A 20,949-nucleotide genomic window follows, 5' to 3' on the forward strand; every position below is an offset into this window, starting at 1 on the left:
TCGCGGAGATATGAGCGATTTAGTGACGGTCGTTTTTGGTTTTGCAAATTTTAAACGCAACACTTTTTCAGCTTTAAAAATGATGGCAGAATAACACAATTGCTAAGCTGCAGTTCTACTTAGATTAAAAATGGATTGAATTATATGATTCTAACTAAGAGATCTGTTCTGAGTTTTGCTGAGTACTCACAAGAGATTTTGAACCGGAAAGCGACTTGGTCACGGACTTCAGTCTGGTCAGGTCTTCCCGAGTTCCGCTCACAGCGCCTGGCCTCTGGAACTGCTCACAGCATCGGGGTCAGCACTCTGGATACAATGGCCTGGTCTCTGCTAGGCACCGGTTCTCTGGGTCGGGTCCTGCCTTCTCTTTGGATATTTCTGTCACCGGGTTCTTGCAAAAGTTCTTGGCAAAATTCAGACGGCGTCAGCCGGCTGTCTGAAGAGTTCAGTTGCAAAAAGATTTTCAGGCCTGTTGACAAATACTCTTGCTGGCAGTGGCCTTTTTGGTTAAGGTTCTGTAGTCTCTGTTTATCTTGGAGTCTAAGTGTTGGCTCCTTGAAGGTTGATGGAGGTAAGTATGGATTTTTCCGGCAGAGCGTCCCGCTGCAGATGGAAATGAATGTCTCTACCTAAGTTTCAGTGGTCCATTTTTATGTTCTGCAAGTGGGTGTGTGTGTTGGTCATAACTAAACTTGCCCCTCTCACTTGTCATTGGTCCAGCTTTCATTTCTCCCCTGATTGGGGGTGCTAAGTTGTGTCAGAGTGATGTCAGCCATTTATGATCTCTTGAAAAAACTCCCCTGTCATCTGTGCACCCAAATCTATATATGATCAAAATACATATTTCACAGTTACACAGTTGTTTGAAATTACATACCCATGTCACATATCACATGAGGTATACTCTGTCCCAAATCTGCTGTTTCTAAGAGCTTGCATTCAAAAATGGCAACTTTTAGCACTTTTTAATGTGCTAAACAACATTGGATCTTCATTAAAATTTATACAACTGTTCCTCACATATCTACCCACATACCAATGCATTTTCGTTTGTCTAGCTGAAACAGGGAGTCTGTAATATTAATAAACAGCAGGGTTTTGTCCCAGAATATCCCACAATTTGGAGTTTGGGCTTGAATTAAAGGTACATTTTTTAAATTAAGTCTCTCAAAGTTATACATTTCTGTCATTTGATTACAAAGAGTTATCAGTGTTTTTGTAAAATATATATTTTACTTTCAATTCAGTCCTCAGAGTGTTGGAGTCCGCCTCCAAGACTTGGGTGGGTCAGTCATGTGTCCTCTGGCAGGCAGGCCTTTGTTGACATTAAACAGTCAAAATCAACATATTCCTTTCAGAGGAAAGGGGCCATTGTGTGGTCTCTGGGAAGCTGAGATCAGGAGGCCAGGGAGCCACTTTGCATTTAATTAACAGAACCCTGTGATTTCCTGGTTCTTGTGTTGAGTTCTGAAGTGTCAAGAGTTCTCAGGACAGGCAACCCCTTTGAACTTTTGATGAAATGAGACCCCTTTCTTTGCACTAGACAGTTTTGCAAGACAGCTCTCCTATCAAAGTTTAGACCGCCAGCGCCACCCTCAGGATTTTGTGGTTACTGCATCCATCCTTGGGATTTTTTTAGATTGATTCATTTCAGCAAGTGATATTGCATGGAGTATATTGTCCATGTTCAGGACATGGCATTGGTGTGTTTCTGAAGTAAAGTAATTCTGTGCCCATGATTTTGCCATATTTGACATTCAAGAAAAATGAATTCCCAACAGTTATGGGTTTGCTTTTGGCAACCAGCATTGCCCCTCTGAACAATATAGGCAAAATGGGATTTTCCTGTGCATTTTCTGGGGAGCTCTGGCCATTATGATGTTTTCAATGCCAGTACTGCACAGTTTTGAGGTAGGGCTCGGATGCATGGGTAAATACATCCCACAGGAGTACGTTGGGCTTACCTTTGTTTTCTATGATGAGGTATGAGGTGTAGTGTGCGATGGCACGGGGCAATTGCGGCAAGCAGCGGACAGCTCCAGGCAGCTCCTGCTGCCTTAGAAGCATACCTTGGAATGATGCCGGCTCCACCATCCAGCAGACCAAGGGCTGGGGCACAGCAACCAGATTCAACCAATCAGGGCCATCGATGGAGGTGTGTGCCTCCTCCTGGAGGATGTTTCTCGTTGTTTCTGCGGCAGACATCTTGGGAACAGGTGATTCATACCCAAACCTCGGGGGCTGCAAGCTCTCTTGTGCTGCAAGGGGGCACAACGCAGCTAGCTGCAGACAGCTCCTGCTGCCTTAGAAGCATGCCTTGGAATGATGCCGGCTCCACCATCCGGCGGACCAAGGGCTGGGGCACAGGATATATATTGACTTATACATTTCTCCAAATAGAATCCTTTTAGCTCAGCCACAGACACACATCTCAAAAGGAAATGTCTCAGATATTTCCGTTCTGATTGATCATGACAAAATCTACAGAACTATAGACACATTCTTCATATCTCAGATTCAATGGGCCTCATTAGGAGCCAGGTGGTCCCGTAATGAATGGTGCCGGTACGGGACCAGCACCGTTCATTACGGGCTGCCCTATTACGAGGACTGCTGCGGGTCCCGCTAGCAGTCCAGGATGCTAGCAACGGGCCCGTCATTAACGGGCCCATTGTGAGCATCCTCCCCATTCCCATTGAGCCCTATGTGGCTCAAATGCGAATGGGGATTAATTTTTACCAGGTCCCAGAAAAGGGGCACCGTTAATTATGGGCTGGCCTATTACGAGGACTGCTGCGGGTCCCGCTAGCAGTCCAGGATGCTAGCAACGGGCCCGTCATTAACGGGCCCGTTGTGAGCATTCTCCCCATTCCCATTAAGCCCTATGTAGCTCAAATGGGAATGGGGATTAATTTTTACCAGGTCCAAGAAAAGGGCAATTACCGGGTCCGCCAAGGTCGGAATGACCCGGTTATTGCCCTTTTCTGGGCTCCAGAAAAAAATAATTACCGGCAGCAGCCGTGCCCTTAACAAGGGCACGGCTACCGTCTGGGTCGTAATGAGGCCCAATCTCTTTCCCAGAACATGCCCAGAACATGCCGCGTATGAAGCAAATTTAAACGGAATCTTTCAAATGTGCTCCTAAAGTCTGCATTCAAATTTTTTAAATATAATATGTCAGATGATTCAGTGCCTTGATTTCTCCTTTCAAATTTCCAACATCGGGTATGAGGCACACAGTGATAGTGTAGATATCCAATCTGCAGCCCAACACCTTGCTTTCACTTATCCCGCATCACGCATCAACATGTTTACATCAATATCCATCTCCTGCATAATGTCCAGACATTCCCTTCCCCAAGTTGTTAAAAAGTCATCCTTCCTAGAGAACAATGAATCTTTCAATAAAACAAACAGAGACCTATCCTGGCCAACAGTAATCTTCTCTATAACACCAGCTCCTGAAGTGACACTAGGCCCAATTCACACAGCAAAATATGTACAGGGAAGTCTCTCAGTACACCCAACACTTTTTCCCAAAATATCCCCTCAAGTAAAGGCCACAACTTGACCGGAGTGCAAATCATCACCTCCGCACCATATATCAGTATAGGACCCACTTTCACTTTATAATACTTTTTAGCACAGGTATTATTGAAAACCGAACAAATTTGCGTTGTAAAAGCATCGCCTGGGTGCCAATCTACCAGCTTTAAGTTTAAAAGCATTTACATTTAATGAGTCCTTTCCATAGACATTTACCATAAAGCCCAAATAACGATAAATGTCCACTTTCACTAAGGTTATATTTCGTATCTTCCGTGTAAAGGTAACCTTTTTCTTTGGTATTAGGTCAAAAGAACTTTTTTTTACGAAATGAAAAAAATCGATTGCGAAAGACTGATCCGTGCCCGCACACGAGCAGTTTTTCTAAATCTAACTGTCACGCCCCTGCCGCACATGAGAGGGCGCAGGAGCTGACAGTGCCGGGTAAATGTTTGTATGTCGGTGTGTGTTTCTGCGTGTCTGTGTGTGTGTGTATAACTGTGTGCGAATACGTGTGTGTATGCGGGGCGAGGAGGCAGGGGAGGGCGGCGATGAGCAAAGGGGGCATAAGGGGGTGAAACCCCCCAAATTATTTTTCAAAAAGCTCTCAGTCAAGGCCTTTTTTTACTGCTTTTTGGGGGCCAAACACAATCGATCAAAATAAACCAATCTTTTTTATGTTTGACCTTCAGAAAGCATAAAAACTGCATATAACCTTTTCTTTGCTTTTGGGGGATTTAAAAACCATGATATTAAACTTGGATGCGTTTATTAGTAAATGATTTACATCAGTGTACTTGTGGAAAGCATCTAATTGCCTCTGCAAACCTATTGGAGTTCTATCAAGTAATACCAAGTCATCTCCATAAAGAAGCCACTGTATCACCTTCCCATAACTCGAGGGGAAAGGCATGAACTTTTCCCAGTGGTTCAGCCAAGTCTAAAATAAATACATTAAAAAGTGCTGGCGCTAAAAGACATCCCTGTTTAAGTCCTTGCTTGGCATTTATTGTTTTTGAGAGTTTCCGCTGTTGATTGAGTCTAACTCTCAACGTAGTTTGCCTATATAGTGCCAACAATAATGTCCAGCAAATATCCTGGGAATTTCCAAGCATTCAGGTTTTTCCACAGCAATAGACGATCTATACTGTCAAAGGCCCGTGTAAAATTGATGAAGGCGTGTAGATAAGGGTTCCCTTTTCACAAGCTTTTTTATTAAATACATTTAAAAGAAATCAATTTATACAGGTGCCTACTCCTTGCACAAAGCCTGTCTGCTGTATCATATCTGCAGAATTCCTTCATCCACACTTTCAATTTATGCAAATCCAGGGCTGCAAGAGTCCTCCAGGGCACATCCAGCAAAGCAATTGGGCAATAATTACTTACCTTAGTGCGAAACCCCATTTTAAAAAAGAGGTATTATAATGGAGGACTGCCAGGAAGGAGGAATATGTTTCCTTTCGATTACTGAAACAAAAATCCTACACAAAACCCTGCCCATTGTTGCGGATGTCGTTTCAATATCATGTTTGAAAGACCATCTGGGCCCGTGCCCTCGATCTACTTGCCTTGGTTATCAAATACATTATATATTCCATTATATATTCCAGCCTCCATTTTTCATTTGATGTAATATAAGGGCTGTCCTTTCTACATCAGAGAAAACATCCTCAAAATGGAAAACCCAAACCTTTTCCGATACAGGATTTGATTGTAATACCTACTAAGATACTTCCAATTCTTTAAATAATCTCCATATTCCCCCTTTCTGCTTTCTTGTATTTTCTGATACTATTGCCTCTGCATCATGATGGATTAGAGTTGCTTTATAGCCCCTACACCCATTTTTAAACATGAGTTCTGCTCTCTAAACTGACTCAAAATCATGCAAACCTTTCTGCAATTTCAGTTGATTAATAGTTCTTCTCAAAATTCGTTGCTCCCGCTGCACTATCATGTCAAACCTATGTTTGTGTTTAGAAAACATCTTAAAGGGGGGGCTTGACGGGGTCACATAAAAGCTCATCAAGTTAACATACGAATCTGCAACCGGAAGTCCTTCTTTCAGTCTATATTTATACTCAATCTCAAAATCATCATTCATTCCCTCTATCAACTTTCCATTCCATCTCACCTTATTTCTTCCCCCATTCACTTCCAAATTGGCGGGGTAAGTTTGTTCTACTTGTTTTGTTGTACTAAGCAACCATTTAATCTTTAAAATATTATGGCCTCTCTGAGTGGTTTCTATTGCTTCAAGCTCCGAAGTGACAGCGAATATATTGCCAGAGACCAGGATGTAACCAATTATTGACTGCTGTTCATCCCTTTTCCAAGTTGCCGTAGGCAGCATATCACCTTTTACATTTCCATTTAAAAACACACACATCTCTGTCTTCAATAAATTGCAGACATTGATCTCTTGTACTCTCACCTAAACCATAAGCAAAGACTCATAGGTCCTGATGACAAATGTTATAGTATTTCTTCCAGAAATACCATCAAATTCCAATACCAATAGTGCATGCCGTAACCTGAAGGGTCTGCATAATTTAGAGTCACACAGATCTTTCAGTTATTCCCCATTTTCGACTACCAGCAGACTCTGTGGGGATTTCAAATGACCTTATATGGGGCCTCATTCTGACCCTGCTGGTATCCTGGCAGTAGAGCGCTAGAGCCGCCAGGATCCTGGCAAATGTGGATACCGTTTCCAGCACCTGGTCCGGTGGCGTTGTTGGATTATGGGTGCTGACGGAGCGGTGTTGATCCCCATTCATGGAGTCCCATCGGACTCCCTGAAGGGTTTGCCGTCGTAACCCGAGGTAATGAGGGCCCTTTTTGGTGAGTAGGGCATCTGGCTTACCTCCAGCATTTAGCTCGAGGTAACCCAGGTGCCCCACCAGCACTCCCGTAGTCGGGCGATCCGGTAAAGTGCATGTACCAGTACTTTTTTGCCTGACCAGCCGACTCAGAATCAGACAAACAGTAATTACTGAATGTCGTAATCACTGCATGCAATCATGCTTTTGTGTGGAGGTAATAATATGCACTCAAAAGCTGACGAAACTTGCAATCAGGGCCATGGTTAAATGTTGAAATGGAACAAAGAAGAGTCATGTTTTGAATTACAGTAGAGAGACTCCAGCGCATGTTTTAACGTTGCTCCCTTTGGCCTAACTTAAAATACCAGTACGTAAGGCCATGCATGTTTCTGGACTGATAAGGCGCACATTTATTCTGTAATTAGTGTAAGTTATCTGCCTTATGCTTCCTGTAAAACGTGACATCTGTTGTCTAGCCAGTATTTATCCTGGCACATGTCCTCCTATTGGATAGCATTAAAAAATAAGGGCTGTGTATCACATTAGCATCGGAAGAGGACTTTCCGAGGTATTGACAAGTTCTTTTTATTTTCAGAGGTAAAATATTGGACAGCCGGCAGAATGATAGCCACAGCATTGAAGAACTGTAATGAACAAACCGGAAGAGCTTGTTTCAAGAATCCTTTTTTGAGTATAAAGGTAAGAGTTCATCAGTACAATGAACAATGTTGCTATTTTCACTAACATGGTTCAGAGGTCGGGAAGGACAAGGCGGATGCATATGGTCCTTCACTCCCAGCCTCCGTCATCCCATATGCAATGTTTTGCTGCACTCTAGAATGCTGGACTGTATTTGGGGTTTTGTATTCTGTCATGCTGTGTTTGCAACTTTATCCAATGTTTATAAATTGTGGTATTTATTTATTTTATGTATTTATGGTGCATTTGTATGACGATTATACATCAAGTAAATGGTGTTTCAAAGCGCCCACAGGGCAGCGGGGGAGGGAAGATGGGAGGAAAGGCAAATAGAATAACGATGAAGAGAAATGAACTAGACGGTCCTAGTAGGCCTTGTGAGCATTCAGAATGTGCAACTGCAGATTGAGAGAGAAGGGCGAGGGAGGGGGGTAAGTGCTAGGAGTTCCACAGAGGGATGTGCTAGGGGGTAAATTGCAAGCAGCTGTTAAGTGCCTGGCAGAGATCACTCGGTAAGAGCGGTCGACTGCCAATACAACAAGTGCAGGCCTGTGAGACAACACAGGCAAGTGCTGGGATTGGGCGGTGGGGGGCTGAAGGGGATTGTGGCAGGCGGGAAGTCCAGCACACATAAGGGCTCAGGTCTCCAATCTCAGTGACTGTGGGGTTTAGCAAGAGAGGGAGAAGGGGAAGGAGGAGATGAAAAGGAATGTCATGAGGAGCTTCCGAAATGTTGTCTCCGGAGGATAGCTCAGGGGCAACATGTTCGCCTTTGAAGCAAGACGACACAGAGCAACACAGGTTCGAAACCCTATGTCTGCGCTTAGAAAACTCTGGGTATTAAGTGCGTTATAAATAACCTATCATATCATATCCGGTTCAACACGGAGAGGAAGATGGAGGCTGTTCCAGAGGTATGATGCTTGAGACTTTGTGCAACATTTTTGACCTTTTGCTATATTTGCGACTTTATTCTGTGATTAACATATAACTCTCCTTCTATCCTAACTGACACCCATGTGCCCTTACCGAGGAGAAGGTTTGGGAGGAAACTCATTCTGTTTTCAAGTGTTTTAACTCCATTAACTTTCCAAGTGGCGATGTTTATTACTTTGTTGGTGTCCAGGGAGCATACTTTCCCTGCAGTCTATATCTGAAAGGCCTCTGATGACACCTTGATGACATCTTGACTTTGTTACTGGGCCCCCTCTTATTTCCCCTCCGAATCCTCCCCTAAATGGGTGCACCTTCATAAGCCCTCTGCCTCGCTGCCTGCAATATCTCTTAACTGCTCCCTCTTCCATGACGCTGCTCTCATTGGCCTGCTCACCACTATTAGAATTGCTGTTCATCTCATCCTCTACTTATATTTGGTCGCAATTACTATGTTTGCCCTCTTCACGCATTTGCTTCTAAACGCTCTAACTGTATAGTTTACTGAGTTCTTATGTCTCACTCTGCATTTGTATTCAGACTGCTGCCCCTGAATCTGTCCCCCATTTCTGGGATAGTCAAATTGACTTGCTCTTGAAAATACTGCTTCTCTTAAAGTTGGTTGTTCTCCCTCACTCTGTATTAGCCTCCCACTTTCGTACATTTGATGCAGGAACCCATCAATGAGGCCAGCAATCTCTAATCTGTTTGCTTCCTGACAATTACCTGCTCTGCAAAATTGTTAGGCCTTCTTCCTCCTTCTGAAAGTCTAATGTATGTGCTTGAAACCTCTGGCTGTTCTTCAAAGTTAAGCCGTTTTCACCTTTATCTTAAAGGACACATCGATGTACCTTGTGTAATGGCTTCTATGCTTAATAGCTAAACTTGTTTCCCCTCTATTGAAAGTCAATTCATTGTTGTTCTTGTATCTATTAGATGTGCCTTCTCTCTGCCTCCTACCTCTCTTGTAGAATCATATTTGCCTATACCCAATATTGTAGCTGTAGTTTGATGCTTTCTCTCCCGTACTCTTATCTGGCCGCCTTGTGTGATGCTCTCCGCTGTTTGCTGTAATCGATGTCTTTCCCAGCTGAACACGTGATTCATTGTTCTTTTGACTTGACTACATCTGCCTGCTGTTAGACCACCTGGTGACTTCGTCGTGCATTTTGTAGTCCCGCTCCCTATGTCAGTCTCCCCCACCATGGTGCTATCCATCTCCTCATCTGCTCTGACTGCTACTCTATCACCTATATACCCTCTCTCTGTAAGCCTGAAAAGAAACAATTTAGGAAAGCACTGCTGGTCTCCAACCCAGGCCTACCCTTAGCAGACACCTACGTTAATGCTTCCTCCAGGCAGACTATCACTGACATCCACTTTGCCATCCCCTCTTCAGATCTATGCACTGCCTATATATGGTCTCAACCCTCCCTCCTTTCTCCTCTTAACACAATAATGGTGGAACCAGATGTGAAATACTCTTGGCACACTTTTCATCTTCTAGTTGCATCATTAATGTCTATCTGAATGGCACTGTCATGGGCCAGGGCTCCCAGCCTAATCCCCTCCTTCTAGATAGGCGTCTTCCATCTCTCATTAACTTTCTTCCTTCTCCTGCCATTCCTCCCTCTGTCACCCCCCTGACCCCTTTGCCTCCACTGACGGCTGTTCCTCCTCCCTGCACTCATCCTCAAAAAGCTTTCTAAGGGGGTAGCCAGCTTCACCTAGCCACTCTCAGTGCTCATTTTGCCATTAAACACTCCTCTGACATCTGACTGCTTCTCTAAGGCATTGACCTCCTAGACATTCACACCCTCACTGTTCAAAGCCAGCTCTGTCACTGCTCCTAACACTCTTCTTCCCGAGGGCTACAAGATCCTCTCCAAGCCCAGGCCCAACTGCTCTGGAGGAGGAGTGACATTGATCTTTCCTGAATGGGTCCCGTCTTCTATCATACCCACTCAATTCTGATCTTCCTTCGAATGCCTTGTCTGCAGGCTGGGTGTTTCTCCTCCCCTCTCACTCACTCTCGCCACCATGTACAGGCCCCATTGCCCAGTCTCCCTCTTCCTTTCTGAATGGGCCGAACTCACCTCTTCTCTCCTGACCTCTACCTCCAAGCTTATCCTCCTCAGAAACTTTAACTTTCATCTTGACTCCTCTGATGCGACCGCTGATTATCACCTACCTCCTTTGCACTTCTTTTTACTGCACTTGCACAATTCGAATGTCAAAAGGCATATAGGACCGTTATTGTTGTTCATCTTCCCTGCCCCCACCCCCTTTATCTGTCTTGTGGCACCTGGAAACACAATTTTTCTGTATAGTGCACCTTATAAATAATCAATAAATAAATAAGTAGCTCTCTAGTGGGGTACTTGAAAGTCTCTATGTTTGATGACCACGCTGCGCATCGTGCTGCTGCTGAGTTCTGTTACTTGCCTTTCAGTCGAGTCCTCTCCTCTTTTTAACCATTGTAGCCGCTGCCGGTATTGAGGGCTTTTTTGCCGGTAGGGCACCAAGCTTCCCTCCAGCTTTTAGCTGGAGATAACCCAGGTGCTCCACCGGCAAACCCGTAGTGGGCCGGTGCAGTAAAGTGCCGGTATCCACAAATACCAACACTTTTGTACCGCACAGGCCGACTTGGAATGAGGTCCACTGTTCTCTTCATACACAGCTATGCCGAGCTGCTGATATGATATTTTATCTGTATCGCGCTCGTACACAAGTGTTTCAGAGCGCGATATATGGTTTTGTATGTTTCGGGAAAACCCATCACAGATCAAACTCATATACTGACAATTTTCTGAACCAAAGTTACTACAATATTATCAGTAGAAAATAAACCAGTAACCGATAATTGAGCCTGCAAATGTTTGACTAATCATTTCAAAAAGTCACAAAGTGCTAGGTCAATGCTGAGTACCAGTTATGGCAGGGCGGATGACTAAGCATGCTGGAATTGTGTACACTTTAAATGCCTTGTCCGTGTTTATGTACGTTTAAGTGTAATTGTATGTTTTTATTGTTCTCAGTATGATAGAATTCTCTAATTATTTCGTATTTGTGAATATATTTTATGGAAAGTGTGTCCAAAATAAACATTAATCTATCAAAAACATATATAATAGCATGGTCTCACATTAATGGTTATGCTTGAATACGATTAGCATTGACATTTGGACATCTTTTGTTTATTTGTATTGGTTTTGTTAGGCATACACTACTATACCTTTAACATTGGTTACATTTCCTACTAGCAAAGGCTTCAGACGGAGTCAGCAGTCAATTGTGTTGCTCTCATTGCCGACTGAATCCTGCACTCAATCTCTCAGCTCTTAGCAATATGTTGGCTGCACTGCCTCACTCCACCCGCTTCTCGTGCTCTCAGCCTCCCCCTGCCGCCTACGCCCTCTAATTCCCTTCCCCAGTTCCTTGGCAGCCTTCATGGCTGCATTTTGTAAAAGAAAAACATCAGCTCCATCATGAACTGCAGGTCCCCTGTTTAAGGTGGAAGTTGGGCTAATACCACCAAGAAGGGAGTTATTGTCTAATGAGAAGATAGTCAACTTCACAAATCACATACAAATTTAATGACCCCTTTGCTCTTCTACTTGCCAGGCACCCTCACCTTTAACTCTCTGCTTGCCTCGCCTCTCCAAGTAGCTCCATAACTGCCCAGCTAGGTCTGTGCTTCATAAATACCATCCATACATATATGTATACTAATCCATACATAGCACGCAAATGCTGAGCTAAAGTTATGTGCATCGCTTTTCCTGTCGCATTGATGCCCTTATATGATTATGAATGGTTATTTATAACACACTTAATACCCAGTGGTTTCTAAGCACAGATCCAGGGATCGAACTGGTGTTGCTCTGCGTCATCTTCCTTCCAAGGCGAGCGCGTTGCCCATGAGCTATCCTCCCAAGACTATAGAGCAAACACTGGAAAAAGGAAAGGTTATGGGTGGGGAAGAAGGCAGCAGAGGAGGGGACTTTAGGGGAGAAAGGAGAGGAATGGATGACACTGGAATCACGTTATTTGAGTAGCTCAATAAATAGCATAGTCCCTAAATGTATACATTGATGTCCCATGCAGTCCCACGAATGCTATCCATGTACATTCATATTTACCAATCGCACTCGGGGAGGACAGTTTATCCATTGATAAACTGTCTTTTCCGGGTGCAAATTAATAATCTCTGCCCACTCCCGCGGCAACACATTCCATGCTTGAATGTGGGGAGGCAACAGGAAGCCTCTCCCTGTTTCCTCCCCACCCCCCCAAAACAGACCATACCCCTTCCCCACCGTTTCCCTCCCCACTTACCTTCTGTACCGGAGCTTTGTGTTCCTGTCCCAGCACTCCTTATGTCTCCCGGATGCCATAGAAATAGAAAAGGGACTTAGTCCCTTTTCCATGGCGGTGACCATCTTTTTTCTTTTTTTACCCTCCGGAGATTGGCATTGCTTGTGCAGCCAATCTGCCACGGAGAAAAAAAAAACATTTGCACCCCGGATAAACCCCCGCAGTGGGGGGCGGAATGGCCTTTAACAGACCACAGCCCTCGCCATTGAGCGAAGTACTCGGGCTGCTGGGCCGTTAATGGCCATGTCTGCTCCCAACTGCAGGGGTGAAAGCAATAATATTGCCAGCTGCTATTAGCAATGTATATCTTTTACCTTATTGTCCTTAGAAGTCCAAAACTAATTTGCTGGGGACTTTGGGTGAAGTTAAGAAGCTCCTCACGAATGCATCCCTTCAGTGGAAAGAAGACAAAATCTAAAACAACACAACATATACCTGTGAATGCAGACTGTGGCCCAATGAGTGCACAATAATATTTGCAAGAAATAGAAATGGTGCCTGTGCCAGGTGCGTTCATTTTGATAGGAAAAACAGTTCCCGCTTGCAGGGCTAGATGAAGGCTTTTAGGGGAACCTTATCACAAGGGATTTTTATGTTCAATCGGAATACGATTTTGGGGTGTGAATTATGGAGAAATGGGATACATTTTAAACAAATGATGCAACTTGGTGCATTTGACAAAATTAGCGTATTGGGTTTTCCTTTGATGATATTACTAAAATACTCTATTTTGATCAAAGACTAGTGAAAATGCGGAATCGTACCAAAATGTCTCCCTCACAATTACGACGGCCGAAAATGCCGACTTTTTTTTTTACCCCCCTTACACCACATGTGTGGGGGGGTATAGAATATAATATTAATATGGGTGGGTTACGGGGGTCTTCCCCGCATATATATGTGGTGTAAAGTTTTTTTTTTAAAAAGTCGGCATTTTCGGCCATCACAATAATCACATAGATCCGTGAAATGCATGTGCAAGTCACCTTTTTTGTGTCCATGCAAGGTCTTTGTAGTATTATTCTCACATCCTTGTTTAAAGTTTACAGACATAAAAAAGAACTTTGTAAGCCTCATATATTGCTAGGGATCAGAGAGTTGAGAACCTTGGAATACCCGTAAGTGATATTGGATGGCTCCATAACGGTGCCGTTCCCAGGGACATCAGTGCACCTGAGGCTGAAGCCAAACAACATTCTGAATGGTTTTCTGGCAAAGATGTCCGATTATTTGTGTGGTTTTGCATAATTCTTGCATTTTTGTTTTATATTATATTAGAATGCAGCGTTTCACTTTCCAATTGCTTATGCTTTCCATCAAAGTTTACTATGAGATGAAATGCAGCACCTCGCAGTTGCCTGGGATCACTCTAGATGACCCTATGATTATTGAACAAAGCATTACTACTAGGTTTTGTGGCCATGCACCAATAATGAGTTTTCGGCAGCAAGATGTATTATGCTGATTTGGAAAGCTTTATAGAATGTTGAGTGCGTACAATATAAGGAGAGAAGGCACTGATTGCAAATTCATAGCTTCGCCATAAAAAGATGTTTGTAATATCGCCCAATTAGTAATGAAAAAAATAGAAAAATACAGCTTAGACACGTGTATTCATTGATGACCATGCTCAGCTGGTTGGCTTTAGTAACCACTCTCAGCCCTTAATGACACATTTAAAGTCATATGAAACTGTGCTGCTCTTGATTTAGGTAGGGGTCACAAAACCAGGAACATAAGAAGAGGAGCATTGTTAGATCACTAGTATTGATTGTTCAATGGACACAGTGACTTAACCTCTCACAGCCATACATATGCACTGCTGCATGTAACATCAATATGTAACTACGCTTCTGCCCTCTCCCAGGGCCCAATGTAACTGGTTCAGCGCCCTGCTGCCTGAGGGCTTGTGTGAGCTTTACAAATGGAAAAATAAACAAATAAATAAATAAGTTATGACTAAGTCTCATCCCAGTGCATCCCTCCCACCTTTTGAATTTCGACTGCTCTCCTTCTGGTTCACTGCTATCCAACTCATCCCACCCACCCCTCACGCTATCCCCCGGGCCCTCTCAACCTCTTCTTCTCTGATCAAAACCTCCTACATGATTTTTCTTCGACTGAAGCCCTGTTGTTTTCACCTCCCTAGAATCTCTCCCACCCACCACTAAAACCTGACTCCCCCCTTGCTGACAACTGTTTAACCTCACTGCACAATTTCCCCACTCACTTCCAAGGTAGCTCTCCTAACCTTGTCTTCCTCTTCTCTGCCCTCTCCACATATAATCTCAAAACATACCCCTCCACTTCTGACCCCTCTTTCATCCACTTTAGCATGAATGTTCTTCCACCACTCTTTCCCCCTCCTTGTCTCTTCCATCTCAAAATGAAAATCCAATCTCAACTCCTCGGGGCTGTATCAAGCAGCTTTATCCCTTTATCCCTTGTTCCAAACCATGGACCACCCTACACATCCGACTCCTCAAGATCAACATGTAACACCATTCACCCCTCTTCTCATTGCCTACCAGAACACCCTCCCTTCCTTAGCTGGGGCCCTGGACTATGCCCTAGCATCCTACTCCAAAATCTCATCACAATTCTTCGTTCTCACCCTTCAAACTCTATTCCACACTAAAAGCTATGCTGGCTCTTTCACGCCCTCCTAAAATCTGCCTTTTCCTATCCAGTGATGACTTTTCCAGCCCCCCTGTCTCCCTTCCTCCTCTGCTTCTTTCTCCCTCCCACCTACATGCATTTCTTGATACCTCCCACCTATGTCCCTTCCTCCCAATTCCTCACACTGAATCGGTTCCCAGCCCTGAGGACTGTTAACCTTCTGGCTCCAAAGTAGACCTGTTTGCACCACAGGCATTGAAGAAAAATGCACCTCTCAGCTTCTCCCACTTGCCCTCCCTGTCAACCCCTATCTTTCTCTTGGCCATTGGTAGCTTGATTCAAAGTAAGTAATGTCCGACCAACCTTAAAGAGGTCTTCTGCTGACACCATATTTAATCTAACAGCCAGCGTCCACCATATTGGAAAATCCTTGAACTGTGATAGTGTCTCCACTTACCAGGAATGTAATGACCTCTGTGACCCTCACTCTAACCGGCTACCTTTGGCTTCAAGGAAGAAAACTGTCAAGACATTGAAAAGATCTGCAATATTTTATTGGTGCAACCCAGGGAATGGCAATGCTGGCGCAATCGGGTCTGTTCATGGCTCACACTAAATTATGTCCGCCCATTAAACAGTGGCTATAGTAGTAACACATGGCCATGGTTTATGAAACTACCAGAAGTTCGAATTATTTTTTCATTGGTGCATCCATTATTCCACTAGTTTGTCAATAATAACTGATTGACAACAGGGTATATTATGTGGATGTTAAAATGCTCTTTGACCACTGCATCTTACAAAGATGTGCCAACAGGGCCTGGGATATTAGAAGCACCTTTATGCAATGCTGGCTTTTAAACCATGCCACTCTGCCCACGGGAACATGGTGGCCCATGCCTATACCAGTACAATAGACAACCAAGTCCTCTCCAAGACTGAATACAGGTGATCTCATTGATAAGGAGTAGTGACCCAAATCACAGTTAGGAAATCACGTCTATAAAACTTATATTTGGTCCAAAGGGACTAGGTTGGGAATGCGGTATTTGGAGAGTTTCCAGACTGCATGCTTTAATAACCAGTTTAATTGGGTGCTGGGGCAGATTCAGTGAAAAGAAAGGTTATTCACCGCGCTTTCCCATGCCATTGCTCTACTTGGCCTCACTGGCTCAGGTGGCTGAGATGAAGACAAATGGGCAGCAGAAACCTGGCATGGAGTTTTTAACACAACTTCACATATCATGAGTATTTGTAGAGCACAACGTTCACCCCCTCAGGGGTATCATGGTACTGTAGATAGATAACAGATGTTGTTGTCTAACTCAATGATACTTTTAAGTTAGTCCAAAGCATGCGTGAGCAGCCCATTGAGACCTGTTTATATTTTTTGCAATCTCGTCCTTGTACTTTGACTGGCTGGTAGATATAGGACCAATGAAATATGTTTTTTCCCCTGGCACATTTCTTGAAACTGGATTGATTGTGTTCGTGGGCAAATAATTCAGCTGGTATACGTCTCAATGATCTTTGATATATGATTGGCACTTCTCATAGTGTGGCAGCGGCACAGTGTGTGAAATGCTGCTTCATTAGTACATAGCTCTCAACCATTTGTGTTGCAAAGGCGGGTGAAACCACCCGATTTCGTTTTTGGCGGGTGAGACGCCCATTGGAATGCATGAGCGTGCTGGAGGCTTGGCGGGTGAGTCAGCCCTTTAAAAGGCGGGTGACACCCGCCAAAAGCGTGTGAGTTGAGAGCTATGTTAGTATGGCACGCATCTCTATGTGCCTATTGAGCAGCCAGTGAAGAGCACACAATTTTCAGACGGGTGCCTAAATGATTTACTTCCTATAAATGTTCTTGCATACTGTCATACTTGGCATTTGAAGCATTGTAGTTTCTGATATACTACACAGAGCGGCATCTTTTCAACCAATTACTTTGTTAGGTACTTCGATGCCTTCATCGTGCTGTTGGGCTTCGCAAATTCAGGGTTTATTGAAAATAGACGATACTTGTAAGGGAGGAAGCATGGGTTGATGCATGTCAGAAACGCAAGTCGTTAGACTCAATAATAAATGGCGTACAGCGAAGGTCACAATGCGTCGTGTTCTCCTCTCCTATGATGGCGCAAATGACGGAAGAAGGGAGGCAGGACCAGTGTGCCTCCAGGAAAGTATTCCAGATTCTTGTTGTGCTGAATAGAGGGGACGTAGATATTTGCAGACCATGCAATGCTGCAAAAGAATGGGGGACGTATGATCTAAGCGACGAACATTCGACAGCTGATGACCCAAAGCCTTCTGATTGGTCTGCATCTCTCTGAGAAGATACGCTGGGCATCCTTGATAGAGCGGAAGGTCCTAGTCAAGCCGTGAGAGAATAGTCACCATGACCACAGACGTTTGGTCCAATTGTCCCCAACATCTCGAGGAAGTATTGGTAGTGTTCCTGGATATACGGCTAGAGCGCAGTCAAGTTGAAATCCCAGTTTTTTCACCAAGTGAGCAGGTGAGTGCTTATAACTGGCAGGAACAACTATTATAGTCCAAGAGAGCATCACTTCGAGCTATCAGCAACAGCTGTGTTTTCTTTTAAAGGCTTTACCTACTGATGGTCACTCACGCAACAATGGCGGTGAAACAGCCATCTTGGTGTTAATGTTTTGAAAGAACATGGCCAATGACTGATTGGGGAATCAGAGACACTGATTCATATATCGCTGTTTAAGGAATTGTAATTGTCTTCTGAGATAACAAATCATCATGATTGCTAAACAGTATTTTAATGTTGTATTTTGGTTTCCTGCAGAAGGAATAAGAAATGATATCACAGTGTGTATGCAGCCAAGCAGGGCACATGCTGGTGTGGCTCCCCGCGTCTCATAGCTTTACTTTTTTATTTATTTATTTATTTATTTGACTTTTTAGGTAAAACCTGTAATTTTATCAAAAGGTGCATTAAATTCTCTGTTCAGAAAATTCAAGACTTTCATCTCAGGTTTCTCCGGAAAAAAGGCTTCCCACAGATCAAACTGGTTGTCCGCAGTGTAACAGAGAGGCCCAGAAGACACCTGTCTGTTTGGGCTACATAACTCACTGCGTTGAAGTGGCATCCGTGCGTGAGGCCTCGTTGATCTGTTTGAAAGCCAATTCGATTAGGTTAGCCATAGCCACCGTCCACCTTGTGGTTTCTCCAGAGATCAGTCTATTCCACAAGTCTTCTTCGTGGGTCATCCATGGGTTCGTGATCAGTGGCAACAGGTAAATAGTTCTGTTTTTTTCAGTGATGGGACAATTGAGAACCAAATGTCTGAGGGTTTCCACCCTCTCCGTATTTTTGCATAATCAACAGGTCTGATTTTCCACCACACCTCGAATTGTGAGGATTTCTTTAGTCAGAAGCACATTTAATCTCGCTTTCATAAACAAGAATCTTTTTTTTTTCTCTGGAAATTTGCTGACATAATTCATTGGGACTTTTGGTTTGTTAAACGTGGGAGGAAGGTGGCGTAAAAGTTTGTTATCTGCTGCTGTCTGTATTGTTTTAATCCAGTTCATTTCTTCGAGTTTATGTTTGATTTTATCAGGGTTTCTTTTAAATCTGTTTCCGTGCACAGTATATCTGACAACCTTTCTTTTCTGATTTTGGCCCACTTTTTAAATGCAATGCAGTTACAGTTTTCCATTTCTTCTTTGATTAATGAATAGTTGGGAAGGGAATCAGCCAAAATATTTTTTTCTGAATAGTCTCATTGCGCAGTCGAGGCTAGCGAGACTAGTGCAAGTTCCCTTCGGATAGCCGCCATTGAGGTCGATTTTGGGAGCCCCAGGATGGCTTTCCAGACCAGACCTTCTATTTTAACCCATATCGTCTGGCGAATGCAGAGTGAGGCTTCCATTTCAAAAGCCAGCGTCGGCACAAATTTCATTTTGTAGAAGTTAATAGCCGGGCTTAGTGAAAATGTGCCGAACTTCCTATCAAGGGTTCTCATTTGCGCTGGCAATCTTTTCGCTTTTTTCCAGAGTACTGCTTGCATTGCCTGGTCCGTTGATGAGTTGTCTAATTCAAACCCCAAGTATCTGATGTTTATGACTTTTTCAATTTTGATGTCGTCTAAGTGCCACGACTCCATGTTTGCAGATTTTTTCAGGTTTTTCTCAAATGTCATAATTTTCTTTTTTTTTTTGTTTATCTTCAGGTGATTTTTTTCTATGTATTTTGCCAGATTTGTTAACTTACGCTGAAGCCCCACTTTGGTTTGGTTGATCAGGATTACATCCTCCGCATATAAGAGACGAGGAATGATGGATTTTCCTATTTTTGGTGGGAACGTCCTGATCTTTTCTTCCGAGTGCTGAAAGTCTCCCAGGAATGCGATAAAGAGAGCGGGCGCAAGGGGGCAACCCTGTTTAACTCCCCTTTTCACCTGGATCTTGTCCGATAGATTTCCCTGTTGATTTAGCTTCTCTCGTACGGTTGTGTGTGAGTGAAGGGCTCTGAGAGGGTCAAGCACAGGTGGGGGACACTCCCAGGATTCAAGTTTTTTCCATAGCAAATTCCTGTCTATTTTGTCAAACGCTTTTGACAAATCTACAAAAGCCAGATAGATCTTCGGTGCCCCTTCTTTTACTTTTGCTTCAAAGATGTTAATTATCAGGATGTTAATTGCTGTGGTGCCATTTTTTTGAAAGCCAGTTTGTAGGATGTCTTTGCACTTGGCCGTTTTTTCCCATGTTCTCAGATGGTCCAGCATGAGAGAGGAAAACATCTTTCCTATAATGTCCAACAATGCGATTGGACTGTAATTCACAGGGTCTTCCCGACTGCCCTTCTTGTAAATTGGGACAGTGACAGCTTTCTGCCAAGTCTCTGGAATTAAATGAGTTATTTTGCATTCCTCAAAGATTATTCCAATCAATTCTGACCATTCTTTCGGGAATTGATTAAGAATGATGTTAGTTAAGCCGTCCGGTCCCGGGGCTCTAGATGTTTTCAGATTTCTGATTTTTACTTCAATATCTTCAGGGTTCGATATTGTCACCCAAACCGGGTTGGTGGTTCTTTCAGACACACCTACAGATTTCTTAGGTTCTTCAAACTCCCTCGAAAAGTACTCGATCCATTTCGCTTCTGAGACTGCGTTTGTTGGAGCTAAGTTTGATGCGAGATTGCTGTTTTTAATTAGTGACCAAAAGTCACTAGATTTGTTAGTTACCAATCTTCTCATCATTTCTTCCGCGTCCAGTTGGTATTGCCATGCTCTTCTTCGCTTCCGCCAACCAGCGTATCTTTTCGCTTCACATTGCCATGCCAACCAGTCTTGTTCCAAATTAGATTTCTTTGCCCTTCTTTTTAGTTGTCGCCCTAGTTTCCTTTGTTCTACCAGCTCTTTGTTAGATGCATGGATGGGGTGCGGTTGAACAGTCTGTCTGCCTCCTGTTGGTTTCTGGTAGGGCAAAAGAAGCTGGAGGTAGTTTGGTCTCTCGTTAGCCTTACTTAGGTGATTAGCAGTTGTTTTTTCCTCCCAAGATGATTTAATTTTCAGGAGGTTTGCTTCAGTTAGGCGTAACCGAGTTTGTTGGCCATTTGTTTCAACTGTGGCTATGTAGACTGCTTTTCTTGTTCTCCATCCTTGCCAGGTACATGTGAGTAAGTTGTGGTCGCTGTTATCTGTTTTTAGCACTTTAAAACTCACTATCTTTGCTGCAAGGACGGATGAGATGAAAATATAGTCTAAGGTCGCTTTTGAGGCCCCCCGTTCCCAGGTTGGGATATTCAGTTGGTTGGGGAAAAGGGAAGGTATATATTTTGTAGATTTCTTGAACTGGTTACTTTCATCCATGCTCTTCTGCGTTCCAGATTAGAATCCGTCCACGATCCCTGGTTTTCTTTATTACAATTGGCATTAAAGTCTCTGCATACCATGATCTCAATTTCATC

At 43.6% G+C, this 20,949-nt stretch overlaps 1 protein-coding gene across 1 annotated transcript in view; it reads left to right on the top strand.

The window, feature by feature from the left end:
• Positions 1-20,949, top strand: part of SLCO2B1 (solute carrier organic anion transporter family member 2B1) — a 770,532-nt gene that overhangs the window by 210,575 nt on the left and 539,008 nt on the right. Inside the window, exon 3 of the mRNA XM_069640200.1 lies at positions 6,970-7,073. Within this exon, the coding sequence (XP_069496301.1) occupies positions 6,996-7,073 (78 nt within the window). The 5' untranslated portion in view covers positions 6,970-6,995. The remainder of the gene's footprint in view (positions 1-6,969; positions 7,074-20,949) is intronic.

Source organism: Ambystoma mexicanum, chromosome 7q (assembly GCF_040938575.1).
Source record: "Ambystoma mexicanum isolate Mex_15411 chromosome 7q, UKY_AmexF1_1, whole genome shotgun sequence".
Classification (NCBI taxonomy): Eukaryota; Metazoa; Chordata; class Amphibia; order Caudata; family Ambystomatidae; genus Ambystoma; species Ambystoma mexicanum.